General features: G+C 50.1%; 1 protein-coding gene across 7 annotated transcripts in view; it reads left to right on the top strand.

Annotated features, from left to right (window-relative positions):
- The window catches only part of TXNRD2 (thioredoxin reductase 2), a 66,951-nt gene that overhangs the window by 465 nt on the left and 39,124 nt on the right, over positions 1 to 27,362 (top strand). For 4 of the 7 annotated variants that reach the window (XM_026449009.2, XM_023192616.2, XM_023192617.2 and 1 more), the window contains exons 2-7: positions 10,692 to 10,760; positions 21,920 to 21,976; positions 23,397 to 23,541; positions 24,181 to 24,255; positions 26,597 to 26,675; positions 27,163 to 27,225. In XM_026449009.2, coding sequence (XP_026304794.1) covers positions 10,692 to 10,760; positions 21,920 to 21,976; positions 23,397 to 23,541; positions 24,181 to 24,255; positions 26,597 to 26,675; positions 27,163 to 27,225 — 488 coding nt within the window. The remainder of the gene's footprint in view (positions 1 to 10,691; positions 10,761 to 21,919; positions 21,977 to 23,396; positions 23,542 to 24,180; positions 24,256 to 26,596; positions 26,676 to 27,162; positions 27,226 to 27,362) is intronic. The other 3 variants (XM_023192618.2, XM_023192619.2, XM_023192620.2) reach the window with 3 other exon arrangements.

Genomic DNA, 27,362 nt, shown 5'->3' with positions numbered 1-27,362 from the left:
GAAAGTGAGCCCAGCCTTGTCTAAGGTCCTGCTGTGCTGGCTGCACCTGTGGTCTCCCGGAGCTGGTGTCCCAATAACAACTACAGTTCTGAAGATGATGATATCCCACTTCCTGAGGTCACCAGCCACCGGCCCCACTGGCCAGACTTCCCACCTTCTTCCCAGACCCCTAGTAGACTCTAGAGGTTAGAGGCTGCACAGAGCAAGGGGAGGACTCACACTCATCCTCCTGGAGCCCCTGAGGAAAAGTTGACCAAATCCGGACAATAATTATAACTGAGCACTTGAAGTAGACACTGGGTGTCTGGTCACTCAGGAGGGTTCAAACCTCACCCTGTAGGACAGACTCCCCCACAGCTCGCCAAAGCGCCACCATATCTGTCATGTGTGGCCAGTTTCATTTCATGCACGACAACATGGTCCCCCACCATGCAGGGGGCCCCTTGACCCTGCCGACTGGATGCCTGTGACAGCGAGTAGCTCTCCCCACAGGCAGTGAGTGTAGAGGGGTGTAAGGACAGGGTCAGGGCTCCTTCCCAGGGATGGTGGCTGTGGGAGGCAGGGTGGCTGGCCCTCAGCTGGCGGTGGACGCGGGAGGGAGGGCTGACTGCATGTGTGAATGGGCAGAGCTGTTGCTATGGAGGTTTTGGGGATCTCCAGGAGGAAGGGTGGCCCAACAGAGTTCTGGGAGGCAGTCACCACCTCGTGGCCTTGCTGAGACCTGGAACCCTCGGCCAGGGCACTCCATCTTTCAAAGCTTCTTGCCTGCATGTGTCCGCTGGGCAAGCTCAGGAAGGTTAAATGCACCCGTGCTAGTGGAGTCCAATAAAGGGGGAATCGGCATCAAAAAGAGGAAAAAGGTTCAAAGGGGATTTATCATGGGATCATGGGGTTCAGAATCACGGATGTGAGGGACGGTGGTGGGAACAACAGAGAGAAAAATTTCCCCTTCCCACACTCGCAGTCCAGACATGGCAATAGCCAATTTCTAAAGTTCTGGGCGTTCTGGGCTCAGAATGGGGAATATCATACAAGGCCTCAGGGGGGTAATGCCCTTATCTTCCCATTTTAAGGGAAAGAGCGAGCTGAACCTTCTATGCAAAATAGGATGATGATCTCTTCCTCCCAGTAAGAAATAAAATAAGTAGCCGCCAAGCATTCCCTTCTGCCAGAGGAGCAATTGTTTTTTAAATAGCCCTTTGGTGCCCAGTCTATTACTAAACCATGTGAGTCTTTTTTTTTTTTTGAGACGGAGTCTCTCTCTATCGTCCAGGCTGGAGTGCAGTGGTGTGATACCGGCTCACTGCAAGCTCTGCCTTCCGGATTCATGCCATTCTCCTGCCTCAGCCTCCCGAGTAGCTGGGACTACAGGCGCCCACCACCACGCCCGGCCACTTTTTTGTATTTTTAGTAAAGATAGGGTTTCACCGTATTAGCCAGGATGGTCTCTATCTCCTGACCTCGTGATCCACCTGCCTCGGCCTCCCAAATCTCATGCCTGGGATTACAGGCATGAGCCACCACACCCGGCCGAGTCATTTTTTAATACTAGTGCATGTGAGTTAATACAAACTTCCCAAATTAAAGTTTTAGATGGGCCCTCAAAATTTTTAGGACATGGTTTTGCTACAGGTTTATATTGAAAGTATAGGGTATCTCCTATTACTCCCCTTGTTATTTGTCTTAAAGGAGAAAGGGGGAGGCTGGAGACCATATGTCCCCATTTCCCTGTAGCTAATCTCTCTGGAAGACAAGCAGCCCAGACTTGAGTTTCTAGATGGATACAACCAGGTGCATGTCCGAGGCACAGAGGAGGGTATTTATGACCCATAGTAACATTAAATGCAGTGCCTTCTTCTCCTGGTTGAACAGGGCAACGGTCATCTGTAGCACCAGACATCCACACGCCATCATTAGTATCGATTTCCACAGGAGCATCCATCCAGGTGAGAGGTTGAATAAGTGGAGGAAAAGGCACATAAGCCCAATAAGAATAGTTTTGTGTAGCAGGTAAATCAGTTTGAGGGGAAACTGGTGAGACAGAAAGTATAAGGAAGATAGTTATTAAATAAAACCTATTGTAAGCGAGATCCAGTGCTGAAAGAGGAAAAGAAGAACAGAAGAAGAGAGGGATGTTATTTTCAGGCTAATAGAAATGGTGAGATTTTTAGGTTCATAAGGAGAAAAAGAGGGAATTAGGAGAAGTGGGATTAGTTAGAGGGGTCTCCGTTGCCATTAGGGAGGATTGAACCAGACCCATTTTGATTTGGCGTGCCAGTTTCTGAGGAGTTGGCACAGATCTTACCAGGTATGAGGGCGGTCTCTGATGCAGACGTCCCTCTGGTTTTTATTATTTATTTATTTATTTATTTATTTATTTATTTATTTATTTATTTATTTTTTGAGACGGAGTCTCGCTCTGTCGCCCAGGCTGGAGTGCAGTGGCCGGATCTCAGCTCACTGCAAGCTCCGCCTCCTGGGTTCACGCCATTCTCCTGCCTCAGCCTCCCAAGTAGCTGGGACTACAGGCGCCCGCCACCTCGCCCGGCTAGTTTTTTGTATTTTTAGTAGAGACGGGGTTTCACTGTGTTAGCCAGGATGATCTCAATCTCCTGACCTCGTGATCTGCCCGTCTCGGCCTCTCAAAGTGCTGGGATTACAGGCTTGAGCCACTGCGCCCGGCCCCCTGTGGTTTTTATTGTCAGTATTCACACAAAGTTTAAGTCTCCTAGTGGGCACCCAGACCAGGGGATTGATGATATCCTGGTGAAATGCAAGCATACCCTTTTCCCACGTTATAATTGTTCCAGGTTCCCAGGTATTGGTTTAGGACTTTTTCTGTGACACTGGCTTGCCTTCATTTAGGGAGAATTCTTTGCCTGTATAATGGTATTTAGCTGCAGTCAGAGTATTTTCTTTAGGAACATTTAGAAAGTTTAAAGTAAACAATGCGGGGAGTGGTTAAATTATGCTTTTAAACCAGCCTTGTCTTCTTTTACAGTAACTTGAAGAGGTTTAGTAATTTTTTCAGGTTTTGGACCGAGACCGACTCTGGGAACAAACCCCATGTTTTCCATTATATGTTGACTGGGAGCACTATAAGAGTTATGTGGAATATTAATTTCAGTCCCCCACTGTGCCCCAAAGATTAATGGGGATTGGTGTGATATAAGGCGAATTGTTCCCTTTTGACCATCAGGGCCAGTGCAAGGCAAGATAATCATACTCTGGTGAACTTCATCAGCTTTTCCAACACCTACTAATCTCATGTTAGCGGGATGTTTAGGCCAGGAGGAAGGCCATAAATTAGAGGAAACAATAGAAACCGCAGCCCCGGTATCTACTAGGCCCTCAAACTTTTTTCCTTGAATGTGTATGGTGTAGGTGGGTCGTTGTTTAGCAATTACATTAATGCAATAAGTGGCTTTTTCACCACCGGAGCCCATCCCAGGACCCCGTGTCTTATCTCCTTTGTTTAAAACAATATTAGGGGCCGGGCACGGTGGCTCACGCCTATAATCCCAGCACTTTGGGAGGCTGACGCAGGCGGATCACGAGGTCAGGAGATCGAGACCATCCTGGTTAACACGGTGAAACCCCATCTCTACTAAAAAATACAAAAAACTAGCCGGGCCAGGTGGCGGGTGCCTGTAGTCCCAGCTACTCAGGAGGCTGAGGCAGGAGAATGGCGTAAACCCAGGAGGCGGAGCTTGCAGTGAGCGGAGATCCGGCCACTGTACTCCAGCCCGGGCGACAGAGCGAGACTCCGTCTCAAAAAAAAAAAATAAATAAATAAAAAATAAATAAATAAAAAAATAAAACAATATTAGGTAGTAAAAGTAATTGAGAGTGGACTTACCAGCCAGAATGGAAACAGGAACTTTGGCAGACACGATGAGTTTAATCTCAGAGGAATCAGAATTAATGAGACAGGTATGAACTATGATACCTTTAGCAGAGGTGGATGCCCTGCCTAACACAAGGCCCACCGAACCTTGAGGTAAAGGGCCAGTGACCCCCATGGGGACAATTAAAGGCAAAAAATTAGGTGGTAAATTTAGAGGAATGGTACTCCAGAGATCGACCTCCCCGCCCTCTACTGTGGAGGTAGACAAACATTGTACTGAGAGGTAAGAAGAGACTGAGACCCATCTGGGTTGGCTGTAGGTAAATTTGTTTGTGCTGGGGGCTGTGTTGTGACTGCTTGAAGGGGAAATGCAATATTGGTCTGAGTCTGAGGTGTCTCATTTGATATTGGAGCCTGGGACTTGCCCCGCTTCCCATTTCCCTGGTTCTGTGGCAAGAGATTTTCATCTATATTGGACTTAGAGTGGCAAGTACTTGCCCAATGTTTACCTTTATGACAACACAGGCAAATGGTAGCAGGAGCATTTGACCATGTTTGTTGAGCCGACTTGGCTGCTTTTAAGTTTTTAACAGTGCAATTTTTTTTTTAGTGTGACCAAGTTGACCACAATTATAGCAGGCTCCAAGAAAATAATCAGTTGAGCCAGTTTGGTTGCCATCCTTCATGGCCCGTGCCCACAGAATAGCTTTGTCTGTGTCTGATCCAATGCCTTCACAAGCCTTAATATATGCAGGCAGCACCTCATGTCAGGTAAATTTTGTCGTTGGCTGGAACACGTGGCCATTCTACACTCATGGTTCGCATTTTCAAAAGCTAACATACGAAGGAGAATACCTTGAGCGTGCTCATCAGAGACAGATTTCTCAACAGCATCTTGTAATTTAGCCAAAAAATCAGGATATAATTCATTGTGACCCTGTTTAACTGTAGTAAAAGAAACAGGAGCTTGGCCTGGGGCACGTAATTTATCCCAAGCTCTCATACACAGCTTTGTTACTTGTTCCGTGGTGAGAGCATCAAAGCCTAATTGAGTGGTAGTATCAGAGTGTTATCAGAGCCTGTGAACTGAGCCTGAGTAATTGGAATGCCATCAGCCCGATTTAGCTGAGCCTGCAGGCGGTCCTCCTCTGACCACCAGCTATGGAATTGTAAATGCTGAGATGGAGTTAGAATAGCTTTTGCCAAAAGGTCCCAGTCTAAAGGAAGCAAAATGACCTCAGTACAAAGAGTCTGTAATACCGTTTTAACATATGGGGAAGTAGGACTGTACTGAGTACAAGCATCCTTGAGTTCTTTTAAAAAGGTAAGATTGAGCAGCGCCTACTGACGCACTTGTACCCCTTGAGCATTAGGAGGTTCCAGTGCGACTGGATAAGCCCACGCCTCTCATCTACTTGTTTGTTTATTTTGGTGTAATAAGCGTTGCATGGAAGTTTCAAGAGCAGGCATATGAGGTGGAGTTGGCATAGAAGTGACAGGAAAAGTATGTGTAGATAAGGGAAACTGAGGTTGAGGAGGTTGGACTGGTATGAGAGTGTGAGAAAAGGGCACTGGGGGAGCAGAAGAGGCAGAAGCATACTGGTGATTACTGGCCCAGTCCTGTGCAACCAGAGTGGCAGGGGTGTCCATGTGTGAAGAAGGGTACAGAGAAGCAGGTTGAGTGGATGGCAAAGTGACCGGTTGAAGGACCGAAATGACAGGAGGGTAAGGGGCTATGGTGGATGGGGGAGGGCCTGCAGAATTACAGGTAAATTGTAGTTTGGATGGCTCCGGAGGCAAAGACTGCAAAGGTTTGGAGAGGGAAGAGTTAGCATGAATATGGTCCTGGGCTGTCCAAGTCAGGGCCACGGGAGCTACAAAGTATCGGCTCATCATGAAAAGAAATAAGATCATCGGGGGTGACATTAAACCAAAGTCACCAGACTTAGATATTGAATCCTCAGTATTGTCAGGTGGGGGAGGAGTAGACAAAGGGAGAGGCTGACCAGATAACGAAGGCCGAGCAAGAGAGGAAAGCTGAGGAAGGTGTAGAGGGTCACCAGATTCAGAAAATTGTGGTAACTACAGGGGGTCACAGGATTGGTATGTCATTACGACGGCACGTATGAAGGCCCAGTCACCTCAAATAGTGACGGGAACATAATTTCCTGTCGGGACCAGTTCCCGGAATTTTGCACCAACATGATCCCGTAGTTCACGAGTTCGAGTTCAACACGATCACGAGTTCGTAGTTCTAATGTTCCCTTTTCAGGAAACCAAGGACAGTGTTCTTCCACCACCCTGATCGGGTGACCATATTTTCCATGGGAACCTGAACTCCCCCCGTTTTAACAAGAGTTTAATATAGCAGAGATAAGCATAATGTTTAGACTCCACATGACCCATAGTTACCCCAGACAATACACAGACAACTCACCAATCGTCAGGGAGGCGAACAAGTGTTTCCGTGGACCGGACTGATGAACGTTTCTCCGCACCTACCAAAGGGAATCAGGTTCCCACATGCACTTAGGAAAAAGAAAACCACATTGGGCACCAGATGGGGAACCCACCCCCAATATTTCAACGTAGATTCTTTCTATTTTCCATAAGTGTCGGCCTGTAGAGAAATAAAGAGAAAGAGTACAAAGAGATGAATTTTACAGCTGGACTGCCGGGGATGGTATCACATATCGGTAGGACTGTGATGCCCACCTGAGCTACAAAACCATCAAGTTTTTATTAAGGATTTTAAAAGGGGAAGCGGTGTATGAACAGGGAGTAGTCACAAAGATCACATGCTTCAAAGGGCAAAAGGTTGCTGGGCGCGGTGGCTCAAGCCTGTAATCCCAGCACTTTGGGAGGCCGAGGTGGGCGGATCACAAGGTCAGGAGATCGAGACCACGGTGAAACCCCGTCTCTACTAAAAATACAAAAAATTAGCTGGGCACGGTTGCGGACGCCTGTGGTCCCAGCTACTCGGGAGGCTGAGGCAGGAGAATGGCGGGAACCCGGGAGGCGGAGCTTGTAGTGAGCCGAGATTGCGCCACTGCACTCCAGCCAGGGAGACAGAGTCACACTCTGTCTCAAAAAAAAAAAAAAAAGAAAAAAGAAAAAGGGCAAAAGGTGGAACAAAGATCACATGCCTCTGAGGAAATAGGACAAGGGCAAAATCAGAACTATTGATAAGGGTCTATGTTCAGCTGTGCACATGTTGTCTTGATAAACATCTTAAACAACAGAAAACATGGTTCAAGAGCAGAGAACTGGTCTGACCACAAATTGACCAGGGCAGAGTTTTTTCCTCACCCTAATAATCCTGAAGGTACTGCAGGAGACCAGGGCATATTTCAGTCCTTATATCAACCACGTAAGACAGACACTCCCAGATGGCCATTTATGGACCTCCCCCCAGGAGTGCATTCCTTTCCCAGGGTCTTAATATTCCTTGCTAGAAAAAGAATTTAGCAATATCTCTCCTACTTGCACGTCCGTTTATAGGCTCTCTGCAAGAAGAAAAATATGGCTCTTTTTGCCTGACCCTGCAGGCAGACCTTGTGGTTGTCTTCCCTTGTTCCCTAAAACTTGCTGTTATTCTGTTCTTTTTCAAGGTGCACTGATTTTATATTGTTCAAACACACAGATTTTACAATCAATTTCTACAGTTAACAATTATCACAGTTGTCCTGAGGTGACGTACATTCTCAGCTTACAAAGGTAACTGGATTAAGAGATTAAAGACAGGCATAAGAAATTATAAAAGTATTATTTGGGAATTGATAAATGTCCATATTAAAATGAAATCTTCACAATTTATGTTCCTCTGCCATGGCTCCAGCTGATCCCTCCATTTGGGGTCCCTGACTTCCTGCAACACAGGTGTGAGCCACTGTGCCTGGCCCAGGGGTGTGTTTTTTTTCTTTTGTTTTTCTGATACAGTCTCACTCTGTTACCCAGGCTGGAGTACGGTGGTGCTATCATAGCTCACTACAGCCTTGAACTCCTGGGCTCAACTCACCCTCCAGCCTCAGCTTCCCCACTAGCTGGGACTGCAGGCCCTGCCGTTTCTCCTTTTAGAGCAGGAAGACTGGCCCCATGCCAGGCTTGGAGGGGGTGGGTGATGCAGCCCCTGAACAGGAGCCAGAATGACAATACCTGCTGCCAGGAAAGAGCTCAAGATAGAGCAGCCATACAGGAGGGCCCCTGAAGTGGCCAGCCCGCCTGTGGGTGCACATTTTGGAGGACCCTTCCACTTGCCTTCACTGGTGCAGTGCTGCATTCTCTTGGGCCTTGCTATGAGCTCTGGGCGCCTGCTCTTTGCTGGCCTGTACCAGGCAGTGGGTTCAAAGTGGAGCAGAAAATTAATGGACAATGTGTCAGAAGGCAGAGGCAAGGCAGACACTTGCTGGGACCAAGCCCTGCAGGTGGAGAGAGTATGCCTGGCTAAAGTGGGTGAAAGGCAAGGTTTTGAGGCTCCCCAGGACACTGGAGTGCACAAGTGGTGTGTCCCCAGGTAACACCTGCCACCCAGCCCTTCCTCCCACAGAGCAGCATCTGCCCTACCCACCTTTGAGGTACTTTGGGGTCCTTCCTCCCCAGCAGGCTACCCAAGCCCTTCCAGGTGCTTAAAGGCAGATCTCCTGTGATTGCAAATGACTCCCCTGTGCCAGTGTTTATCAGCCCGAGTGGGCTCCTGGGTGTGCACAGGGGGAGAGCAAGCCACCCAAGATAAGCACATCCATACAGACAGCTGCTCACCCTGCCCAATAGCAGACAGGGGGCACAGTGCGAGGCTGCAGGGCAGGGTGACACAACGAGGACCCTGCTATGGCAACAAGAAGGACAGGCACCTGCCATGGAAGGTAGGGATGTTCTGGGCAAAGCCTGTGGCTACCAGGCAGCAGGAGGAGACTCCTCCATCAGCAGGTTCATGCTCTCCGGGGGACCTCATGGCAGCTTCTACCTGACCAGCAGTTCTTGGTTCTCTAGACTTATATTAAAGCTATCAGAATAATTTACAACAGTTTAGGCCTTTCCAAGCCTTTGAGTTGAGTTAGGAATTGAGTGTGCTTTGGACTGGCTGCTGGAACCGAGTTGTGGCTCTGTCAGTTCCCACAGGTGCGCACACATCTCACGTGCACTCAGATGCTGGCGGCCAAGTGAAACGGTGGATGGGTTTGGCTGTGGGGCAGGCTGGCTGCAGGCCATGGCCTGAGTGCCTAGATGCAGCTTCCCAAGCCTTTTCTGCTGTGAGCCAGGTCTCCTATAGGCTCCAGCTCTTGTTTCATTTAGGAGTGCATGTTCTAGACCCCAGTCTGTGGGGCATCTGCAGAGCCAGGGTGCGGAGAGACATGGCACTCCAGGTATATTCTCTGCAGCCTTGCCTGCCTAGGAAGGTGGAGGTGGCTGCAAAGATAGGTGCAGCCTTCCACGGCAGACGCTAGGCTCTGATGCAGGTGGTGGGCAGGTTGCCCAGCCTTGGATGACAGACCCCACTCTGATCATGGAAACTCTTGGCCTTCCTTGTCTGAAGCAGCGACCAGCTCCAGGTGCTCTGGGAAGGTGGTGCTTCTTATCTGGGCAGGCTCGTATCTGCAGAGGGGGTGAGGGCACTACTTGTTTTATACCTCAGAGTCTTGTCATCAGTCCCCACCCTGCCCTCACCCCGCAGACTGATGACTTTCTGTTGTTTCTTCCTTCCTTCGGCAGGGAGTGGGCTGGTGCCTGGTGCTGGGTGTACTGGACCTCAGGTCCAGTTCAGTGTACTTCCCCTCTCCACTTCCTCCCTCCACTCCCTTCTTCTCCATCCCTCCCTTTTTTGGCTGCCCCTTGCCTGCCTTCCTCACCAGTAGCTTGCACACAGATGACACCTTTTGCAGGCTAAAAAGGCTGAAAGTGGCACTATGTGCAGTCAGCCACCACGGAGGACCGAGGTGAGGTGACACCACAGCCAGCCCAAGAGGAATTCCAGGGATGAAACCTGAGCCCAGGCAGCTCTCCCTGTGCCCAGGGTGGCTTCCCTCCTAGGTGACTGCAGCCGGGCACACTGAGACCCTGGCTGTGTGCACTGGCCAGTTGTGAGGGACAGGGGCTGCTTGTGCTTTTATTCTTGCTCACTTGTGATGGAGGGCAGCCTTCACAACTGAAAGGCACGTGGACTTGAGGAGAATGTTTTAGTCCACCTTGGTGGCTCATGCTTGTAATCCTAGTACCTTGGGAGGCCAAGGTGGGAGGATTGCTTGAGGCCAGGTGTTTGAGACTAGCCTGGGCAACATAGCCAGACTGCATCTCTACAAAACAAAAAAATTCAGCTGGACGTGGTGGTTGGTGCCTGTAGTCCTAGCTATACTGGAGGCTGAGGCTAGAGGATCACTTGAGCCCAGGAGGTAGAGGCTGCAGTGAGCTGTGATTGCGCCACTGTGCCCCTGTCGTGGGGGCCCTTCTGGGTCTGTGTCCCAGCCCTGTGCTGACCGTGTTCCTTCTCGCTTTTCATCCCTCCCCCAAGCCAGAGTGAGATCCTGTCTCAAAAATAAATAGAATAAAAAAGAAAATATTTTAATTATGACTCAGAACACTGGGTGAAGTTTGAGTTCAGAGTGGTTGGCATGGTGTGCATGTGATTTGCAAAGATGGTTGCACACACCCACGGCCCACCTCACCACCATATGGCTTGGTCTCTGGATTTGCACAGACTATGTGTATAGAGTCGCTCTTTCTGCCATGATGTGTGGTGCCTTGTCACCCCTGACCATCACAGAATGGAGTCTCCAATCCTGATGAAATAGATCCTATACCATGTTTAACCAGACAGACATTCCTTCCCACCTCTCATCCCTTCTCTCAGCAGGTCAGCGGGACTATGATCTCCTGGTGATTGGCGGGGGATCTGGCGGCCTGGCTTGTGCCAAGGAGGGTATGTATTCTGTATCGTTTGTGGCAAGGCCTCAAAGCTTTTAGGGCCCCTAGAGAGGGTGGTGCTGTCCAGAAAGCGTCCATGAGCAAAATGCACCACCTCCCTGCTGGGGTCACCCCAGTGGCCTCTGTGTTGTGGCCTATTCCCTGCCACGCTCCAGCTGTCTGCTGCACCCAGCGGCCACTGCGGCACTTCATGGCTGAACTGCCTTCCTCAGCTCCAGCCCTACAGCTCTTTCACTTTACTCACAGTGAGAGCCCCAATCCGACTAGTCTCAGCTCCCACCACTCACATGCTCTGCGGGCTCCCCACTTTCCTTCACGTGCTTCTGCACAGTCCTCTGCTTCGCCTTACTGTGGCTGTCCCCCGTCTGCCTGCTCTCTGCGCCTGCCCAGCTAGCTGCAAGGCTGGAGCTACACCCTCCTTTCCTGTCCCTGTCCTTGTTCTTAGTGCTGGCACCTTCCCCCAGGGCCCATGGTCAATTCTGCTGGCTGAATCTTGTACTTGGCCTGGCACCCAGTGAGTAAAGATGTTGGGCAAATGGGCTGGACCCAGAGGCATCCAGAGATGACACCTTGCAGTTCTCTGCTAACCTGCATGATGCATGGGCCACCAGCACTTTGCCAGACTCTGTGCCCTGCTGTAGGAGTTCCTGGTCTGCTCTGGCCATGTGTAAACAATGATAAGGGGGCAGGTGTGGTGAATGGGGAGGGGAGGGGTGAAAGGGAGGTGGGGCTGAAATGAGAGGGAGATCACCAGGGGCTTTGGCCCTGAAGCTGTGCTTCTCTAATGTCCAGTATTGGGCTTTAGAAGCATACATGGTGTAAAAGAAATCCACTACTTTTGCTCCCGGGGGGCCGGGGAGTGGGTAGGAACCTGAGAAGTCTCTTGGCCTATTGGGGATCAGCAGAGGCACGCAGGGTCAGTGCCACACTGTACTGTCAGAACCACTCCCAGAAACGGATGGTGCAGGCAGCCACGAGGCCTAGTGCTGTTCCTTTTAGCAGACTAGGCACCTGGGCTGTGCGTTCACTCCCATGCTGTAGCTGCAGAGACCTGAGTCCCCTTTAATCCAGAATGTGGACAGCTCCTGCGTATGTCTTCGCCTTTTATGAGAGTGGCATTTCCCTGCAGAGGATGACGTGGTTTTGCAGCTTTGTTGAGATGAACTGTAGCTATTAAAATGGGCAGCCTGATCATTCTTGACATGTGCATGAGTCCGTGCAGCCAGTACCGCAGTCACAATTGCGAGTATGTCCTCCACTCCCTGTTAGTCCGCCAGGGCTGCCGTAATAAACAGACTGCCGCAACAGACTGGGTGGCTGAAACAGCACACACTTATTATCTCTCAATTCTGGAGGCTGGAAATGATCAAGGTGCGGGCAGGGCTGGTTTCTTCTGAGGCTTCTCCCTTGGGCTGTAGATGGCAGTCGTTGTCCCTCTGTGCATGTCTATGTCCTAATCTCTACCTATGTCTGTCCTACTGGATCAAGTGGATGGCGTCTTTTTGTGTTGGCTTTTTATTGGAGACAGAGTCTTGTTCTGCCTCCCAGGCTGGAGTGCAGTGGCGTGATCGCAGCCCACTGCAACCTCAAACTCCTGGGTTCAAGCCATCCTCTTGCCTTAGCCTCCCAAAATGCTATTACACGTGTGGCCACTGTACCTGTATATGGCCTCATTTTAACTTAACTACTTTTTTTTTTTGTTTGTTTTTGAGAGGGAGTCTTGCTTTGTCACTCAGGTTGGAGTGCAGTGGCACGATCTTGTCTCACTGCAACCTGTGCCTCCTGGGTTCAAGAGATTCTCCTGCCACAGTCTCCCGAGTAGCTAGGATTACAGGCGCCTGCCACCACACCTGGCTAATTTTTGTCTTTTAGTAGAGACGGGGTTTCACCACGTTTGTCAAGCTGATCTCGAACTCCTGACCTCAAGTGATCCGCCTGCCTCAGCCTCCCAAAGTGCTGGGATTACAGGCGTGAGTCACCGCGTCCAGCCAACTTAATTACCTTTTTAAAGACTCTGTCTCTAAATACAGTCACATTCTGAAGTGCTAGGGTTTAAGGCTTCCACACAGGGATTTTGAGGGGATACAGCTCAACCCATAACACCCCAACATTTTCTGAAACCTTGGCAGTCCCTTCCGGCTTCCCCGCCTCTGTATCCCAGGCAACCAGGCATGTGCTGTTGCTATAGTTTACATTTTCTATAATTGGGTATAGATGGAATGCTGCTGTATGTCATCTTTCTCTTCTGGCTTCTTTCACTCAGGGTAATGACCTTGAGACTCGTCTTCGTTGGCGCAACTGTCGATGGCGTCTTGCTTTTCATTGCTGAGTAGTGTTCTGTTTATGGCTGTGCCATCTCGTGTACGTGTTCCCCTATAGCTGGACACTTGAATTGTTTCTACCTTTTGGCCATTGTGAACAGTACTACTGTGAACATCTGTCTTTGTGTTTGTGTGGATATATGTTTTAAATTATTTTGGGTAAGTGCCTAAAATTGGACCAGCTGGGCCATGTGTTATATCTCTTATTTAGGTGTTTTTTCATTTCTTTTAGTAGCATTTTTTAGTTGCTTTTTCAAGTTTTTTTTTATTTAAAAAAAGAGAGATGGGAGTCTCTCTGTATTGCCCAGGCTGGTCTCAAAATCCTGGGCTCAAATGATCCTCTCACCTCGACTTCCCAAAATGTTGGGATTACAGGCATGAGCCACTGTGCCTGGCCTGTAGTTTTCAATGTATACGTCTTTCACATATTTTGTCAGACACATCCCTAAATGTTTCATATTTTTAGAATAGTTTTATTGAGATATACCTCACATTACGTATGCAGTTGTCCCTCGGTACCTGAGGACGACTGGTTTCAGGGCCGCTCGCTGTTACCAAAATCCAAGGACACCGAAATTCGTGCATACTGGAGTCAGGCAGTTGGCCCTGCAGAACCCACAGATACAAAGTCAGCCCTCCGTATATATAGTTTTGCATCCTATGAATACTGTTTTTTCCTTTTTTTTCTTTTCTTTTCTTTTCTTTTTTTTTTTTTGAGACATCACTGTGTCGCCCAGGCTGGAGCGCAGTGGCGCAATCTTGGCTCACTGCAACCTCCACCTCCTGGGTTCAAGCAATTTTCCCACCTCAGCTTCCCAAGTGGCTGGAACCACAGGTGCCACCATACCTAGCTACTTTTTGTATTTTCTTGGTGGAGATGGGGTTTGCTCTGTTGCTTAGGTTGGTCTTGAATTCCTGAGCTCAAGTGATCCATCTGCCTCAGACTTCCAAAGTGCTGGATTACAGTTGTGAGCCACCATGCCCAGCTGAATACTGTGTTTTCAATCCAACTTTGGTTACAGATTTGGGACTTGCTGATATGGAGAGACAATATATATGTTTTTTTGAGATGGAGTTTTGCTCTTGTCACCCAGGCTGGAATGCAATGGCACAATCTCAGCTCACTGCAACCTCCACCTCCCAGATTTAAGCAATTCTCTTGCCTCAGCCCCCCGAGTAGCTGGGATTACAGGTGCCTGCCACCACACCCAGCTAATTTTTATATTTTTAGTAGAGATGGGGTTTCACCATGTTGGCCAGGCTGGTCTCGAACTCCTGACCTCAGGTGATCTGCCCACCTTGGCCTTCCAAAGTGCTGGGATTACAGGTGGGAGCCACTGGGCCTGGTCAAGGATTATATTTATTGAAAAAAATCCATGTATGAATGGACCTGCACAGTTCAAACTTGTGTTATTCAAGAACATTTTAGTTTCTCCCCAAAATACCCTATACCCATTAGCAGTCACTCTCTTCCCCCCTCTTCCTACCCCGGCAACCACTAATCTACTTCCTATATCCATGGATGAGTCTGTTCTGGACATTTCAGCTGTTTGTGTGTGTGTGTGTGTGTGTGTGTTTGAAACAGGGTCTTACTGTGTTGCCCAGGCTGGAGTGCAGTGGCGCCATCTCGGCTCACTGCAACCTCTACCTCTCGGGCTCAAGCAGTTCTCCCACCTCAGCCTCCCGAGTAGCTGGGATTACAGGTGTGCACCACCACCTGTATTTTTAGTAGAGACAGGGTTTCACCATACTGGCCAGGCTGGTCTTGAACTCTTGACCTCAAGTGATCCACCCACCTTGGCCTCCCAAAGTGTTGGGATTAACAGGCGTGGGCCACTGTTGTTTTGTTTTTTGAGATGGAGTCTTGATCTGTCACCCTGGCTGGAGTGCAGTGGTATGATCTTGGCTCACTGCAACCTCTGCCTCCCAGGCTCAAGTGATTCTCCTGCCTCAGCCTCCCAAGTAGCTGGGACCACAGACACACACCACTATATCCGACTAATTTTTGTACTTTTAGTAGAGATGGGGTTTCACCATGTTAACCAGGCTGGTCTTGAACTCCTGACCTCAGGTGATGCTCCTACCTTGGCCTCCCAGAGTCTTGGTATTACAGGCATGAGCCACCGTGCCTGGCCTCTTTTCACTTTCTTGATGGTATCCTTCGTGCCACAAAAGTTTTAAATTTTGATGGAAGTCCAATTTATCTGTTTTTTTCCTTTGTTGCTTATGATTTTGGTATCATAGCTAAGAAATCCAAGGTCACAAAGATTTACACCTGTGTTTTCTTCTAAACGTTTTATAGTTCAAGCTCTTACGGTTAGGTCTTTGATTTATTTTGAGTTGCTTTAGGGATTATGGCATGTACCTTAACTTGTCAATCTACTCTTAAAAAAGCATACATCTATTCCACCCCTCCTAACCTTCATTCTGTGTTATTATATCATGCATTTTACTGTTATATGTTATAAATCCACAATACATCATTATTATTTTTGTTTAAAATATACATGTGAGAAAATCTCACATACTCACCCATGTATTTCTGTGCTTTTCATTCCTTTGTGAGGATCCACATTTCCATCTGGCATTTTTCTTCTACCTTAAGGGCATTCTTTAGCATTTCTTGTAATATGGCTCTGGGGGTAATGAATTCTTTCAGCTTTTGTATGTCTGGTAACATCTTTATTTTGCCTTCTTTTTTGTTGTTGTTGTTGTTTTGTTTTTGTTTCTCTTTTTCTTTTTTTTTGAGATGGAGTCTTGCTCTGTTGCCCAGGCTGGAGGGCAGTGGCGCGATCTCGGCTCACTGCAAGCTCCACCTCCTGGGTTCATGCCATTCTCCTGCCTCAGCCTCCTGAGTAGCTGGGACTACAGGTGCCTGCCACCACACCCAGCTGATTTTTTGTGATTTTAGTAGAGACGGGGTTTCACCGTGTTAGCCAGGGTGGTCTTGATCTCCTGACCTCGTGACCTGCCCGCCTTGGCCTCCCAAAGTGCTGGGATTACAGGTGTGAGCCACCGCGCCCAGCTCCCCTTTTTTTTTCAGTACTTTAAAAATTTTGCCCCTCTGACTTCTGGTTTGCATTGTTTCCAGTGAGAAATCTGCTACTGTTTTTATCTTAGTTTCTCTGTGGTGTGTCTTAGTTGCTTTTAGGATTTTCTCTTTTCATTGGTCTTGAGCAATGGTTTTTACTTATGGTGTGCCTTGATGTCATTCTGTTATTTTTATTTTTTTTGCTGGAGTTTGTTGAACTTCTTGGTTCTATGAATTTTTAGTTTTCATGAAGTTGTGAAATTTTTTGACCATTATTTTATCAAATAATTGTTCTGTCCCTCCCTCTTCCCCTCACATGTGGGGACTTTTAATTCCATGTATATTAGGCTGCATGAAGCTTCCCCACAACCTACTGATGCTCTTTTCATTAGAACCAATTTTCGCTCTGCATTTCATTTTGGATAGTTTCTATTCCTATGTTTTCAAACCCATCAATAAAAGATTCTTCAACATCTGACCTGCTGTTAATCCCGTCCAGTGTATTTTTCATCTCCTGTATTGTAGTTTTCATCTCTACAATCCAGCTTGAGCCTTTGGTTATATCTTCCATGTTGCGCCTGCACTGTTTGAACATACAGAATGGCTAGTGGGGCAGTGAGCTGAGGAGAAGGGTTGGAGGGGAAGCTCGGCTGTTGGGTCTACGGGTATGATGGAGACCGTGCAGCTGAAAGTAAACCGTCACTCCTTCTGCTTCCGTGTGAAAGGCCAGGTGAAGATGCTGCGACTGATGAGGCCGGGCCTTGGGGTGCGGGGGGTAGTGGCAGCTGCTTGGAGGCAGGAGATGTGGCTATGTGGCTATAAAGGGTGAAGATGAACGCCCTGTTTGCTTTTCAACCTCGCTTGGATAAAGGTTGAAAGGCCAGGTGTGGCCCTCTTGGTGGAAAGAGAGAGATAAGGCACTATCCTCCCCTTCAGAGGGTCTGGGGATACACTCATCCTTGAAAACCACTGAGGGCCGGGCGTGGTGTGTGCCTGTGGTCCCAGCACTTTGGGAGGCTGAGCTGGGGGGATCGCTTGAGCCCAGGAGGTCAAAGCGTCAGCAAGCTGCGATCGCACCGCTGCACACCAGTGCCTGGGCGACAAAGTGAGACCCTGTCTCTTTAAAAGAAAAAAAAAAGCCTTTTTTTAAATTAAAAAAAAAAAAAATCAAATCTACCCGAATGGCCTACACTTGGACCCACAAACCAGGTACCCAAGTTACCAGGCAAGGCAGCTGCAGTTGTACCACTCAAAAGTCCACAAGATTTGGGGGAAAAAAAAAAAAAAAAGCCTCAGGGATTTCAGTGAATGCTGTGTTAACTTTTTTTTTTTTTGAGACGTAGTTTCACTCTTGTTGCCCAGGCTAGCGTGCAGTGGTGCCATCTCGGCTCACTGCAACTTCTGCCTCCCGGGTTCAAGCAATTCTCCTGCCTCAGCCTCCCGAGTAGCTGGGATTACAGGCACCCACCACCACACCCAGCTAATTTTGTATTTTTAGTAGAGATGACTTTCACTGTGTTGGTCAGGCTGGTCTCAAACTCCTTACCTCAGGTAATCTCTCCGCCTCAGCCTCCCAAAGTGCTGGGATTACAGGCATGAGTTACCGCGCCCGGCCTGCTGTTAACTTCTATAGGTCAGATGTTTGATTGCGACCGAGTTCAAGGCTGACACAGCCCGGAGCCAGGGCAGGTCCAGAGCTGCCCATTTCTAGGGCCTCAGACTTCCTACTGGGAGCATCGGAGTCCCTTCTGAACTTTGGAGAAGGTGGGTCATTTGGAGAGAAGTCACCTAGTTTAGGTGACTATCCTAGTTGAAGGAATCTATCCTTGAAACTCATCATTGAAGGAATTCAAAAAGAGAAAACTTAAGGGGAAAGAAAAAATATCAATTGCTTTAAATTTTGAAGAGTGGGCATATGGCGGGTAGGGGGAGGTAGTTAAGAGTTACAGGAAAACATTTCCAATTAATATGAGGAGGAATTTTATGCTGGGAGAGTTCCCCAAATTCAGTGACTGCTTGGGAAGGCAGTACATTCCCAGACAAAGGTACCAGGCATAGGTGAGCACTTGGTGAGGATGTTATGAAGGAGACTCAGACTTCGGGTAAGTAGGTAGAACAAATTGCATATAATATCCTTCCTGGCTGGGCATGGTGGCTCACACCTGTAATCCCAGCACTTTAGGAGGCCGAGGTGGGCGGATCACGAGGTCAGGAGTTTAAGACCAGCCTGACCAACATGGTGAAACCCCATCTCTACTAAAAATACAGAAAAATCGGCCGGGCATGGTGGTGCGCACCTGTAATCTCAGCTACTCAGGAGGCTGAGGCAGGAGAATCGCTTGAACCCGGGAGGCGGAGGTTGCAGTGAGCCGAAATTGCACCATTGCACTTTAGTCCGGGAGACAGAGCGAGACTCCATCTCAAGAAAAAGAAAAAAAGATCCTTCCCACACCAAAAGTCTGTGACTATGAGAAGTAACTACCGTATAGTGCAAGTTGAGTTGCATAAGAGGTTTATAAAACCACCCCGGAGTCGAAGGAGAGAGAACTTTTGGTAGGGGGTAAATAGGGAAAAAGGGACCCAGAGGTCTGGGATCTTGAACACTCAAGGAGGAACAGTGTTCTGTGAGAAAGGTTTTGTTTTTGACATGCTAATTTCTTCAACAGACCATTTGAATACTTAATGTGGTCCAAGCTCTGGGCCAGGACCTGGAACAGCAAAGACAAACCAGGACAAAAGCCCCTGACTCACGGAGTTCTGCAGTTTAGTTACCGAGACAGACACATGAACAGATAGTTTATCATATGTGATAAGGTGGAGATGGGGCACAGAAGTGAGGCATCCGACCAAGGAAATGAAAAGAAAAAAATATGAAATAGTTAGAATACCTGTTTCATTGATCTTTTCTGCTAATTCTGGCATCTGTGTCAGTTCCTAGTGAGTCTCCATTGACTGATTTTTTCCCCCCTTTATAGGTGTATTTTCCTGCTTCTTTGTGTGATTGATAATTTTTGGTTGAATGCCAGACACTTGAATTTACCTTGTTGGGTTTGGGGCATTTTTTGTATTTCTAGAAATATTATTATTGAGCTCTGCTGATGCAGTTATTAAGAGTCAGTTTGATCCTTTTGGGTCTTCTGCAAAAGATTTGTTAGGTGGGTATGGAGCAGGGCCCAATCTAGGGCTAATGATTCTCAACTACTGAGGCATTACCCAGTGCCACAGGAATTACTTGCTTTTCCCAGGCCAGCTTCTGGGAACAGGCACTGTCCCCTCCAGTCCTTCCAGGTGGTTCTGTCTGGTTTCAGGTAGTTTCCCAAGACACATGCGTCAATCAGATCTCCCAGATTCTCTAGGCAGCCCCCTCCTCACTGTCTCCTATGCATGACCTCTGGCTGCCTCAGTCTCCCCCAGCTGTCAGCCCTCTCCTGCGCTGGACTCTCCTGGGTCTCCCCTGGCCTGCAGTGCTGGGTCCTGGAGACTCCCCAGGGCTTACCATGTTTGTTTCCTCTCCCTCAGGTCCTTTGTTGCCTAACATCAAGTACCTGAAAGCCCGCTGTTTCATGCATTTTACCTGGGTTTTGGGTGGCTTCAGGGGGAGGGTAAATCTGGGCCCTGCTCCATCATGGTCAGATGTGGGAGTTGCACACGGGGTTTTTTTTTTTTTTTTTCTGGGATGGAGTCTTGCTGTGTCACCCAGGCTGGAGAGCAGTGGCACAATCTTAGCTCACTGCAGCCTCCACCTCCCAAGCTCAAGCCATCCTCCCACCTTAGCCTCCTGAGCAGCTGGGACCACAGGCGCATGTCACCACGCCCAGCTAATTTTTGTATTTTTTGTAGAGACAGGGTTTTGCTATATTGCCCAGGCTGGTCTCAGACTCCTGGACTCAAGCAGTCTGCCTGCCGTGGCCTCCCAAAGTGTTGAGATAACAGGCATGAGCCACTGTGCCTTGTGGACATTACCTTTTTTTTTTTTTGATACAGAGTCTCGCTGTGTCACCCAGTCTGGAGTACAGTGGCACAATCTCAGCTCACTGCAACCTCCGCTTCCTGGGTTCAAGCAATTTTCCTGCCTCAGCCTCTTGAGTAAGTGGGACTGCAGGAGCCTGCCACCATGCCCGGATAATTTTTGTATTTTCAGTAGAGGCGGGGCTTCACTGTGTTGGCCAGGCTGGTCTTGAGCTCCTGACCTCAGGTGATCTGCCCCACTCGGCCTCCCAAAGGGTTGGGATTACAGGGTTGAGCCACCATGCCCAGGTGACATTAGCTTTTTGAAGCATCCCCTTGGCCTGAGCTTTTCTTTTCTTTTTTTTTTTTTTTTTTTGAGACGGAGTCTCGCTCTGTCGCCCAGGCTGGTACGATCTCAGCTCACTGCAAGCTCCGCCTCCCGGGTTCACGCCATTCTCCTACCTCAGCCTCCCGAATAGCTGCGACTACAGGCGCCTGCCATCATGACCGACTAATTTTGTTTTTGTGTTTTTTAGTAGAGACAGGGTTTCACCGTGTTAGCCAGGATGGTCTCGATCTCCTGACCTCGTGATCTGCCCGCCTCAGCCTCCCAAAGTGCTGGGATTACAGGCGTGAGCCACCACAACTGGCCAAGCAAAATGGATTTTTAAAATGAACTCTTACAAAACTTTGTTCTAATCTTGCTTTCTAATAGCCATGAATCAAACACATCCCGTGGCATTGTAGGGTTCATGAGATTTATGTGTGCCCTGGGAGGCAGTCAAGTCCAAGGCCTGAAGTTTGCTGATGCAGTGCCCAAGCCCAGCCAAATGGAAGCTTGAAATTAGCCCTGGCTAATGTTTTCTTTTCTTTCTTTCTTTTTTGAGACAGAGTCTTGCTCTGTTGCCCAGGCTAGAGTGCAGTGGCATGATCTCAGCTCACTGCAGCTGCTGCCTCCTGGGCTCGAACGATCCTCCTGCCTCAGCCTCCTGGGTAGCTGGGACTACAGGCTTGCACCACCACACCCAGCCAATTTTTTAATTTTTATTTTTAATGGAGACAGGTTTCACCATGTTGGCCAGGCTGGTCTTGAACTCCTGACCTCAAGTGATACACCTGTCTCAGCCTCCCAAAGTGCTGGGATAACAGGTGTGAACCACCGTGCCTGGTCCTGGCTAATGGTTTCTGTGTTGGCCTCAGAACATGTGGCCCTGGGTGGCCCCGCCGATGGCTGGGAGGGCAGCTGGGTGGCTCTGCCGCAGGAAGTATGGTTTGGAGTCAGGACTCGGCTCCTACTCTGGGGCTGGCCTACCCTGGGGATGCTGCGTCACTTCTCCTGAGCTTTGGTGTCCTGGTCCTGAGAGTGAGGCAGCAAATACCCACCTAGGGGGCTCTGGCTGGGCTGGGAAGGGGCAAGGGAGAGCCTCTGAGTCAGGAGCCATTCCTGGTGGGGTGGCTACCTGGGGGATGCCACCCAGGGATGCTTGGGTGGGCGCTGGGCTTATGGTGAACATGCAGGGGCATGTGGGGCTGATGCCAGCACTGTGAGGCGTGGATGGTACAAAGGCTGCATGCCCTGAGAGGTCTGAGGGCTCCTGTGTGTGGGCAGTGCAGCTGGGTGGGCAGTGGCAGCAAGAGGCTCAGTGCAGACCCAGCAGGCAGCGCAGCTCAGCGGGCCAGAGTGCAGAGGCAGATCAGGGGTCGCTAGCATCGTGCAGCTTAGCCACCGTGTGGGCAGCCACAGGCCCAGGCCCTGCCCACGCTCTTCTGGACCTCACAGGCCCCAAGGTGTGCCTGTTCTTGAGTCCTGAGCCAGCTCCCCATGCTCACCTGCTGCTCTCCTTATCCTTCCAGCCGCTCAGCTAGGAAGGAAGGTGGCCGTGGTGGACTATGTGGAACCTTCTCCCCGAGGTAGGCAGCACCCTATGGGATCTGGGTATCCTGGGAAAGGAGGCGGGAGGTGGGCCCAGTTGCTGTACAGAGGGCAACTGACACCAAAGTCCTTCAGCCCTGCTGTCCATGGTCTCTGGACAGTGTCCTGTTTCACTCAACATTACTTTAAAGTTCTTCATCATTATCAAGAATGATTCTGGCCAGGTGCAGTGGCTGATGCCTGTACTCACAGCACTTTGGGAAGCCAAGGCAGACCTTGATCACTTGAGCCCAGGAGTTTGAGGCTGCAGTGACCTCTGATTGCACCACTGCACTCCAGCCTGGGCGACAGAGTGAGAACTTGTCTCTAATTTCTTTTTTTTTTGAGACAGAGTCTCACTCTGTCACCTAGACTGGGGTGCAGTGGTGCGATCTCGGCTCACTGCAAGCTCCGCCTCCTGGGTTCACGCCATTCTCCTGCCTCAGCCTCCCGAGTAGCTGGGACTACAGGCGCCCTGCACCACGCCCGGCTAATTTTTCGTGTTTTTAGTAGAGATAGGGTTTCACCATGTTAGCCAGGATGGTCTCAACCTCCTGACCTTGTGATCCACTCGCCTCGGCCTCCCAAAGTGCTGGGATTACAGACTTTTTTTTTTGTTTAATTGAGACAGAGTCTCGCTCTGTTGCCCAGGCTGGAGTGCAGTGTTGCAATCTCGGTTCACTGCCAACCTCTGTTACCTGGGTTCAAGTGATTCTCATGCCTCAGCCTCCTGAATAGCTGGGACTACAGGTGCATGCCACCATACCCAGCTAATTTTTGTATTTTTAGTAGAGAGAGGATTTCAATTTAGTTGGCCAGGCTGTTTTTGAACTCCTGACCTCAGGTGATCTGCCCGCCTCGGCCTCTCAAAGTGCTGGGATTACAGGCGTGAGCCACTACACCGTTCTAAATTTTTTTTTTTAATTAAAAATAGAAATAGGCCAGGCACGGTGGCTCACATGTGTAATCCTAGCACTTTGGGAAGCGAGGTGGGTGGATCACCTGAGGTCGGGAGTTCGAGACCAGCCTGACCAACATGGAGAAACACCATCTCTACTAAAAATACAAAATTAGCCGGGCGTGGTGGTGCATGCCTGTAATCCCAGCTACTCAGGAGGCTGAGGCAGGAGAATAGCTTGAACCTGGGAGGCAGAGGTTGGGGTGAACGGAGATCACGCCGTTGCACTCCAGCCTGGGCAACAAGAGTGAAACTCCATCTCAAATAAACAAATAATTAAAAAAAAAAAAAAAACTTTTTAGTTTTGAGTACAGTTATAGAGAGCAGTTCATGTGGCATGTCAGCTGGGCCCTGTTAGAGTTACAAAGCAACTTAAAGGAATTCCAAACACTCTAGAAGAACAGGGAAGCCTTCAGCAGTCACCTGAACATAAATTCAAATGTGCTCTTCCCACATCCCAGGCACCCGGTGGGGCCTCGGCGGCACCTGCGTCAACGTGGGCTGCATCCCCAAGAAGCTGATGCACCAGGCGGCACTGCTGGGAGGCCTGATCCGAGATGCCCCCCACTACGGCTGGGAGGTGGCCCAGCCCGTGCCGCATGACTGGTAAGGACTGGCGCCGTGGCATTCCGGTGCTTTTCTGCTACTCTTGGGTGGAAGAGGAAGAGGGGCCTTATCCTCCATGAACCCTCACGGGGAGTGCGCCGTAGGATGCGTTTCTCAGCCGGGGCGACTGCTCTGTCTGCTGCAGACATTTGGGGATATCTGGAGACAGTTTTGGTTGTCACTGGGGAAGCTTTTGATCCCCTTCTGTGAGGAGCCCAGGGATGCTGCAGCCGTGCACAGCACAGCCCCACTAAGAACAGTCCATCTCCAAGGCCTGGAATGCAGGGTGGGAGGCCGCTTCAGCTGAGTTCTTTTGGGAAGGGGACCACGTGGCCCAGCCACACCCACAGTGGCTCAGATAGGCTCTGCCTGCTGTGAGTAGCCTTTGGCGCACAGAGCAGCTGCATCTGGATAGCCGTGGGTCAGAGCCCCTGTTTTCTGAGAGTCCAAAGGTCCATAGCCCCAAGCCTGGGACAGGCGGTGGCGCGTAGGGATGGATGTCACATTTTGCCACCTTTCAAAGCACTCTTGTTTTTTGATATTTCTATGAATGTACCATTTGAATCTAATAGTCCACTGTGAGACCCTGCAGCTAACACCTGTGTTGTGACTTTTACATTTTGTTTTGTGTCTTCACAGGAGGAAGATGGCAGAAGCTGTTCAAAATCACGTGAAGTCCTTGAACTGGGGCCACCGTGTCCAGCTGCAGGACAGGTACTGAAGCTCCCTTGGGGAGTGGGCCGCCCTCTGGGCCTTCTCTCAAGCGTTTCGTGCCTGGACACACACTCACTTACTGTGCAGAGCATGCCCTAGCAGGCTCTGGGGATTCAGGTCCTGCTCATGGGTGGGGATGAGGACAAGGAGCAGATGGGAGTGACTGCAGGGGAAGGGGAGACTGCCCTTTGCTGCTGAGCACAGCCTGGAGGTGCTGCCAAGGAACGAGTGAGGCCACATTGGCAGAATGGCCAGAGCCCAGGGCTGCACAGGGAGGAGGCGCTTGGGGCTGGGAGGCCTCAGGCCAGAGAGCATGGACACGACTGGGCCTGGGGCTGATAAGTGGTGAGGGCCATCCCAGTGGCAAGCCCCCACCCCGTGAACCCCCGTCTTACTGCACACCTCCAGCTCCTTGGGTGTGGGTGCAGGGGCCTGGTGCTTTGCACTGGAGCAAATGTCCCTACTTGGTCACTGTTCCTGTCAGCTCCTGGGGGATCTCCAGCACAGAGGCTGATGCTCCCTGGGCCTGCAACCTTCTCCTGGAGCTCAGCTGCCAGCACAGCAGATGCCTGAAACTGGTACCACCTCAGGCCCAGCCTTGCTCCCGGGGTTGTGGCACTGCCTGTGCCCCATGGGCTGTGGAGGGGACGGTGGTCCTGCAGAGCTCTAGTGGCTCTCCTCATGCACCATTTGCTTGGCCCCAGGTGGGGTCTTCCTGGGGCTTCACAGCAGGCAGCAGTTTTGTGCCCACTAAATCCAGGAAAGAGAAGCCAGGAAGCCAACTGCTTGCCCTCCACCTGGGCTTCACCAGCTCTCCTGCTATCCAGGGAGCTAAGCTACATTGTGCTGTGGAGTTTCTGCTTTGCTCTGTGGGGCTCTGTATCCCCTGGTGCAATTTCCTGAGGGCAGCAGGCTCTGCCCTCCTTCCTCCCTGCCCTGGGCAGCTCCTGGGCGGGCACCAAACAGGCCCAGCCCACTGCCTCCTCTGGAGCCACCAGCAGAAGGAGGCCTGGGTGCACCTGGGCTGTTTCTGCTTTTTGACTCTTCTGAAAAGTGCTGCCATGAGCATTGCGGGGCTGTGTCCCATGGCTGCTTCCTGGCTGTTGAGGTGATTGAAGGGCTCTTGCTATGGGAACTTCATGCACTTCAGACAGCCCATGGAGGCACAGGCTTGCTGGTGGGGAGAAGGCAGGCTCAAGCAGGAGGCAGAGCCTTCCCAGAACCCTTTCTGCTGCACGGTCCTTTTGTCATTAGAAAGTGTCAGTCGGGTGCGGTGGCTCATGCCTGTAATCCTAGCATTTTGGGAGGCTGAGGTGGGAGGATCACTTGAGCCCAGGAGTTGGAGACCATTCTGAGCAACATAGTTTTGTTGCTACATGTCCCTACAAAATATAAAATGAACTAGCCAGGTGTGGTTGCCGATGCCTATAGTTTCAGTTACTTGAGACGAGGCTGCTGTGAGCTATGATTGTACCACTGCACTCCAGCCTGGGTGACAGAGTGAGAGTCTGTCTCTAAAAAAAAAAAAAAAAAAAAAAAAGTGTGGGGCTCGGTGGCTCATGCCTGTAATCCTAGCACTTTGGGAGACTGAGGTGGGTGGATCACTTGAGGTCAGGAATTCAAGACCAGCCTGGCCAACATGGCGAAACCCCATCTCTGCTAAAAATACAAAAATTAGCCAGGTGTGATGGCGCAAGCCTATAATCCCAGCTTCTCGGGAGGCTGAGGCAAGAGCTGAGGCAAGAGAATGACTTGAACCCGGGAGGTGGAGGTTGCAGTGAGCCAAGATCATGCCACTGCACTCCAGCCTAGGCGACGGAGTGAGACTTTGTCTCAGAAAAAAAAAAAAAAGAAGAAAGCATGGGTTGTTTTGTTTCTGTGCACCATGCTCCCAGCCACCATTTTGCCAGGCTTATCATGCCCGTTCTCTTGGTGTTACCACACCCCTGAAGGTAGAAGGTGACCCCATCTGGTGGACACCACAGCTCCCTGCTGGAACATGTCCGGGCGATGAGGACTGTCCCCAAGAGAGGTCCACCCACCTCTTGCTGCACACCAGGGCTATACATGGCCTCTCAGGACTGTGCTGAGCTGGCTTCTGTCCCTGCTTTGACACATGCAGTTAACATGTCTCTGGGATCCCTGGGGGACAGGCGAGGTGCCCACACAACCCCTCCATGCTTCTCAGTGTGGTTGCTACTTACCTCTTGGTCCACCTGATTCACAGCACCAGGCCCTGCTGGGGGCTGGAACTCCCTTTTACCAGTGCTCTCTATTTGATACAATTGGTGAGGTTTAATTTGCAGAGGAAATGTTTGAAAATCTTATCTTTATCTTTCAGAAAAGTCAAGTACTTTAACATCAAAGCCAGCTTTGTTGACGAGCACACAGTTTGCGGCGTTGCCAAAGGTGGGAAAGAGGTGAGCATCCGACTTACTTGTGTGGCTCCTTATGGACTCTTCTGCAGACCTTGGGCACCAACTGCAGCTGTGTTTGGCCTGGGTGCTGTTCTCAGTAACACGTGCTGCTGGAATCGACAAAGTGGCTTCTTTTGAGCCTGGGCACTTGTCTTTAACATGATCAAATAGTTTGCTGCCCTGCTGCTCCGAGTGATATGGCAACAGGGTTGGTGACCACACCCTCTTTGCAGGATTTTTTGGGGATTTGAGGGTGCCTTGAAGTGCTTGGTGTTAGAACATCTCCCTGTCCTCTCTGCCTGTCCCCCTCCTGCCTGGCTGACCGTTGATGGGATTCCAGCTCCATAGGGCCTCTGAACTGCTGGCCGAGGGTCCACACTGCAGGACAGGGGCCGTGGGAACTGCTGGCCAAGGTCTGTAGTGCTCAGGCCCTCTGGTAGGTGACCACCATGCACCTGTCTGACCCATGGCTTTCTCTTTTTCTTCTCAGATTCTGCTATCAGCTGACCACATCATCATTGCTACTGGAGGGCGGCCGAGGTACCCCACACACGTGAGTGTCCCCAGCGCACAGCGTCCCTGCTGCACTGGCTCGGGTCCCCGGTCTCTTTGAGGGATGTGCTTTTACACGCATGCTTCCACAGCAGCGGCTTGCACACCCTTTCCCCCTATACTCACTGTCATCACTTT

The sequence above is a fragment of the Piliocolobus tephrosceles genome, chromosome 19, assembly GCF_002776525.5.
Source record: "Piliocolobus tephrosceles isolate RC106 chromosome 19, ASM277652v3, whole genome shotgun sequence".
Taxonomy (NCBI): Eukaryota; Metazoa; Chordata; class Mammalia; order Primates; family Cercopithecidae; genus Piliocolobus; species Piliocolobus tephrosceles.
Note: the sequence above shows the minus strand (reverse complement) of the source record. Positions and strands in the feature narration are given on the sequence as shown.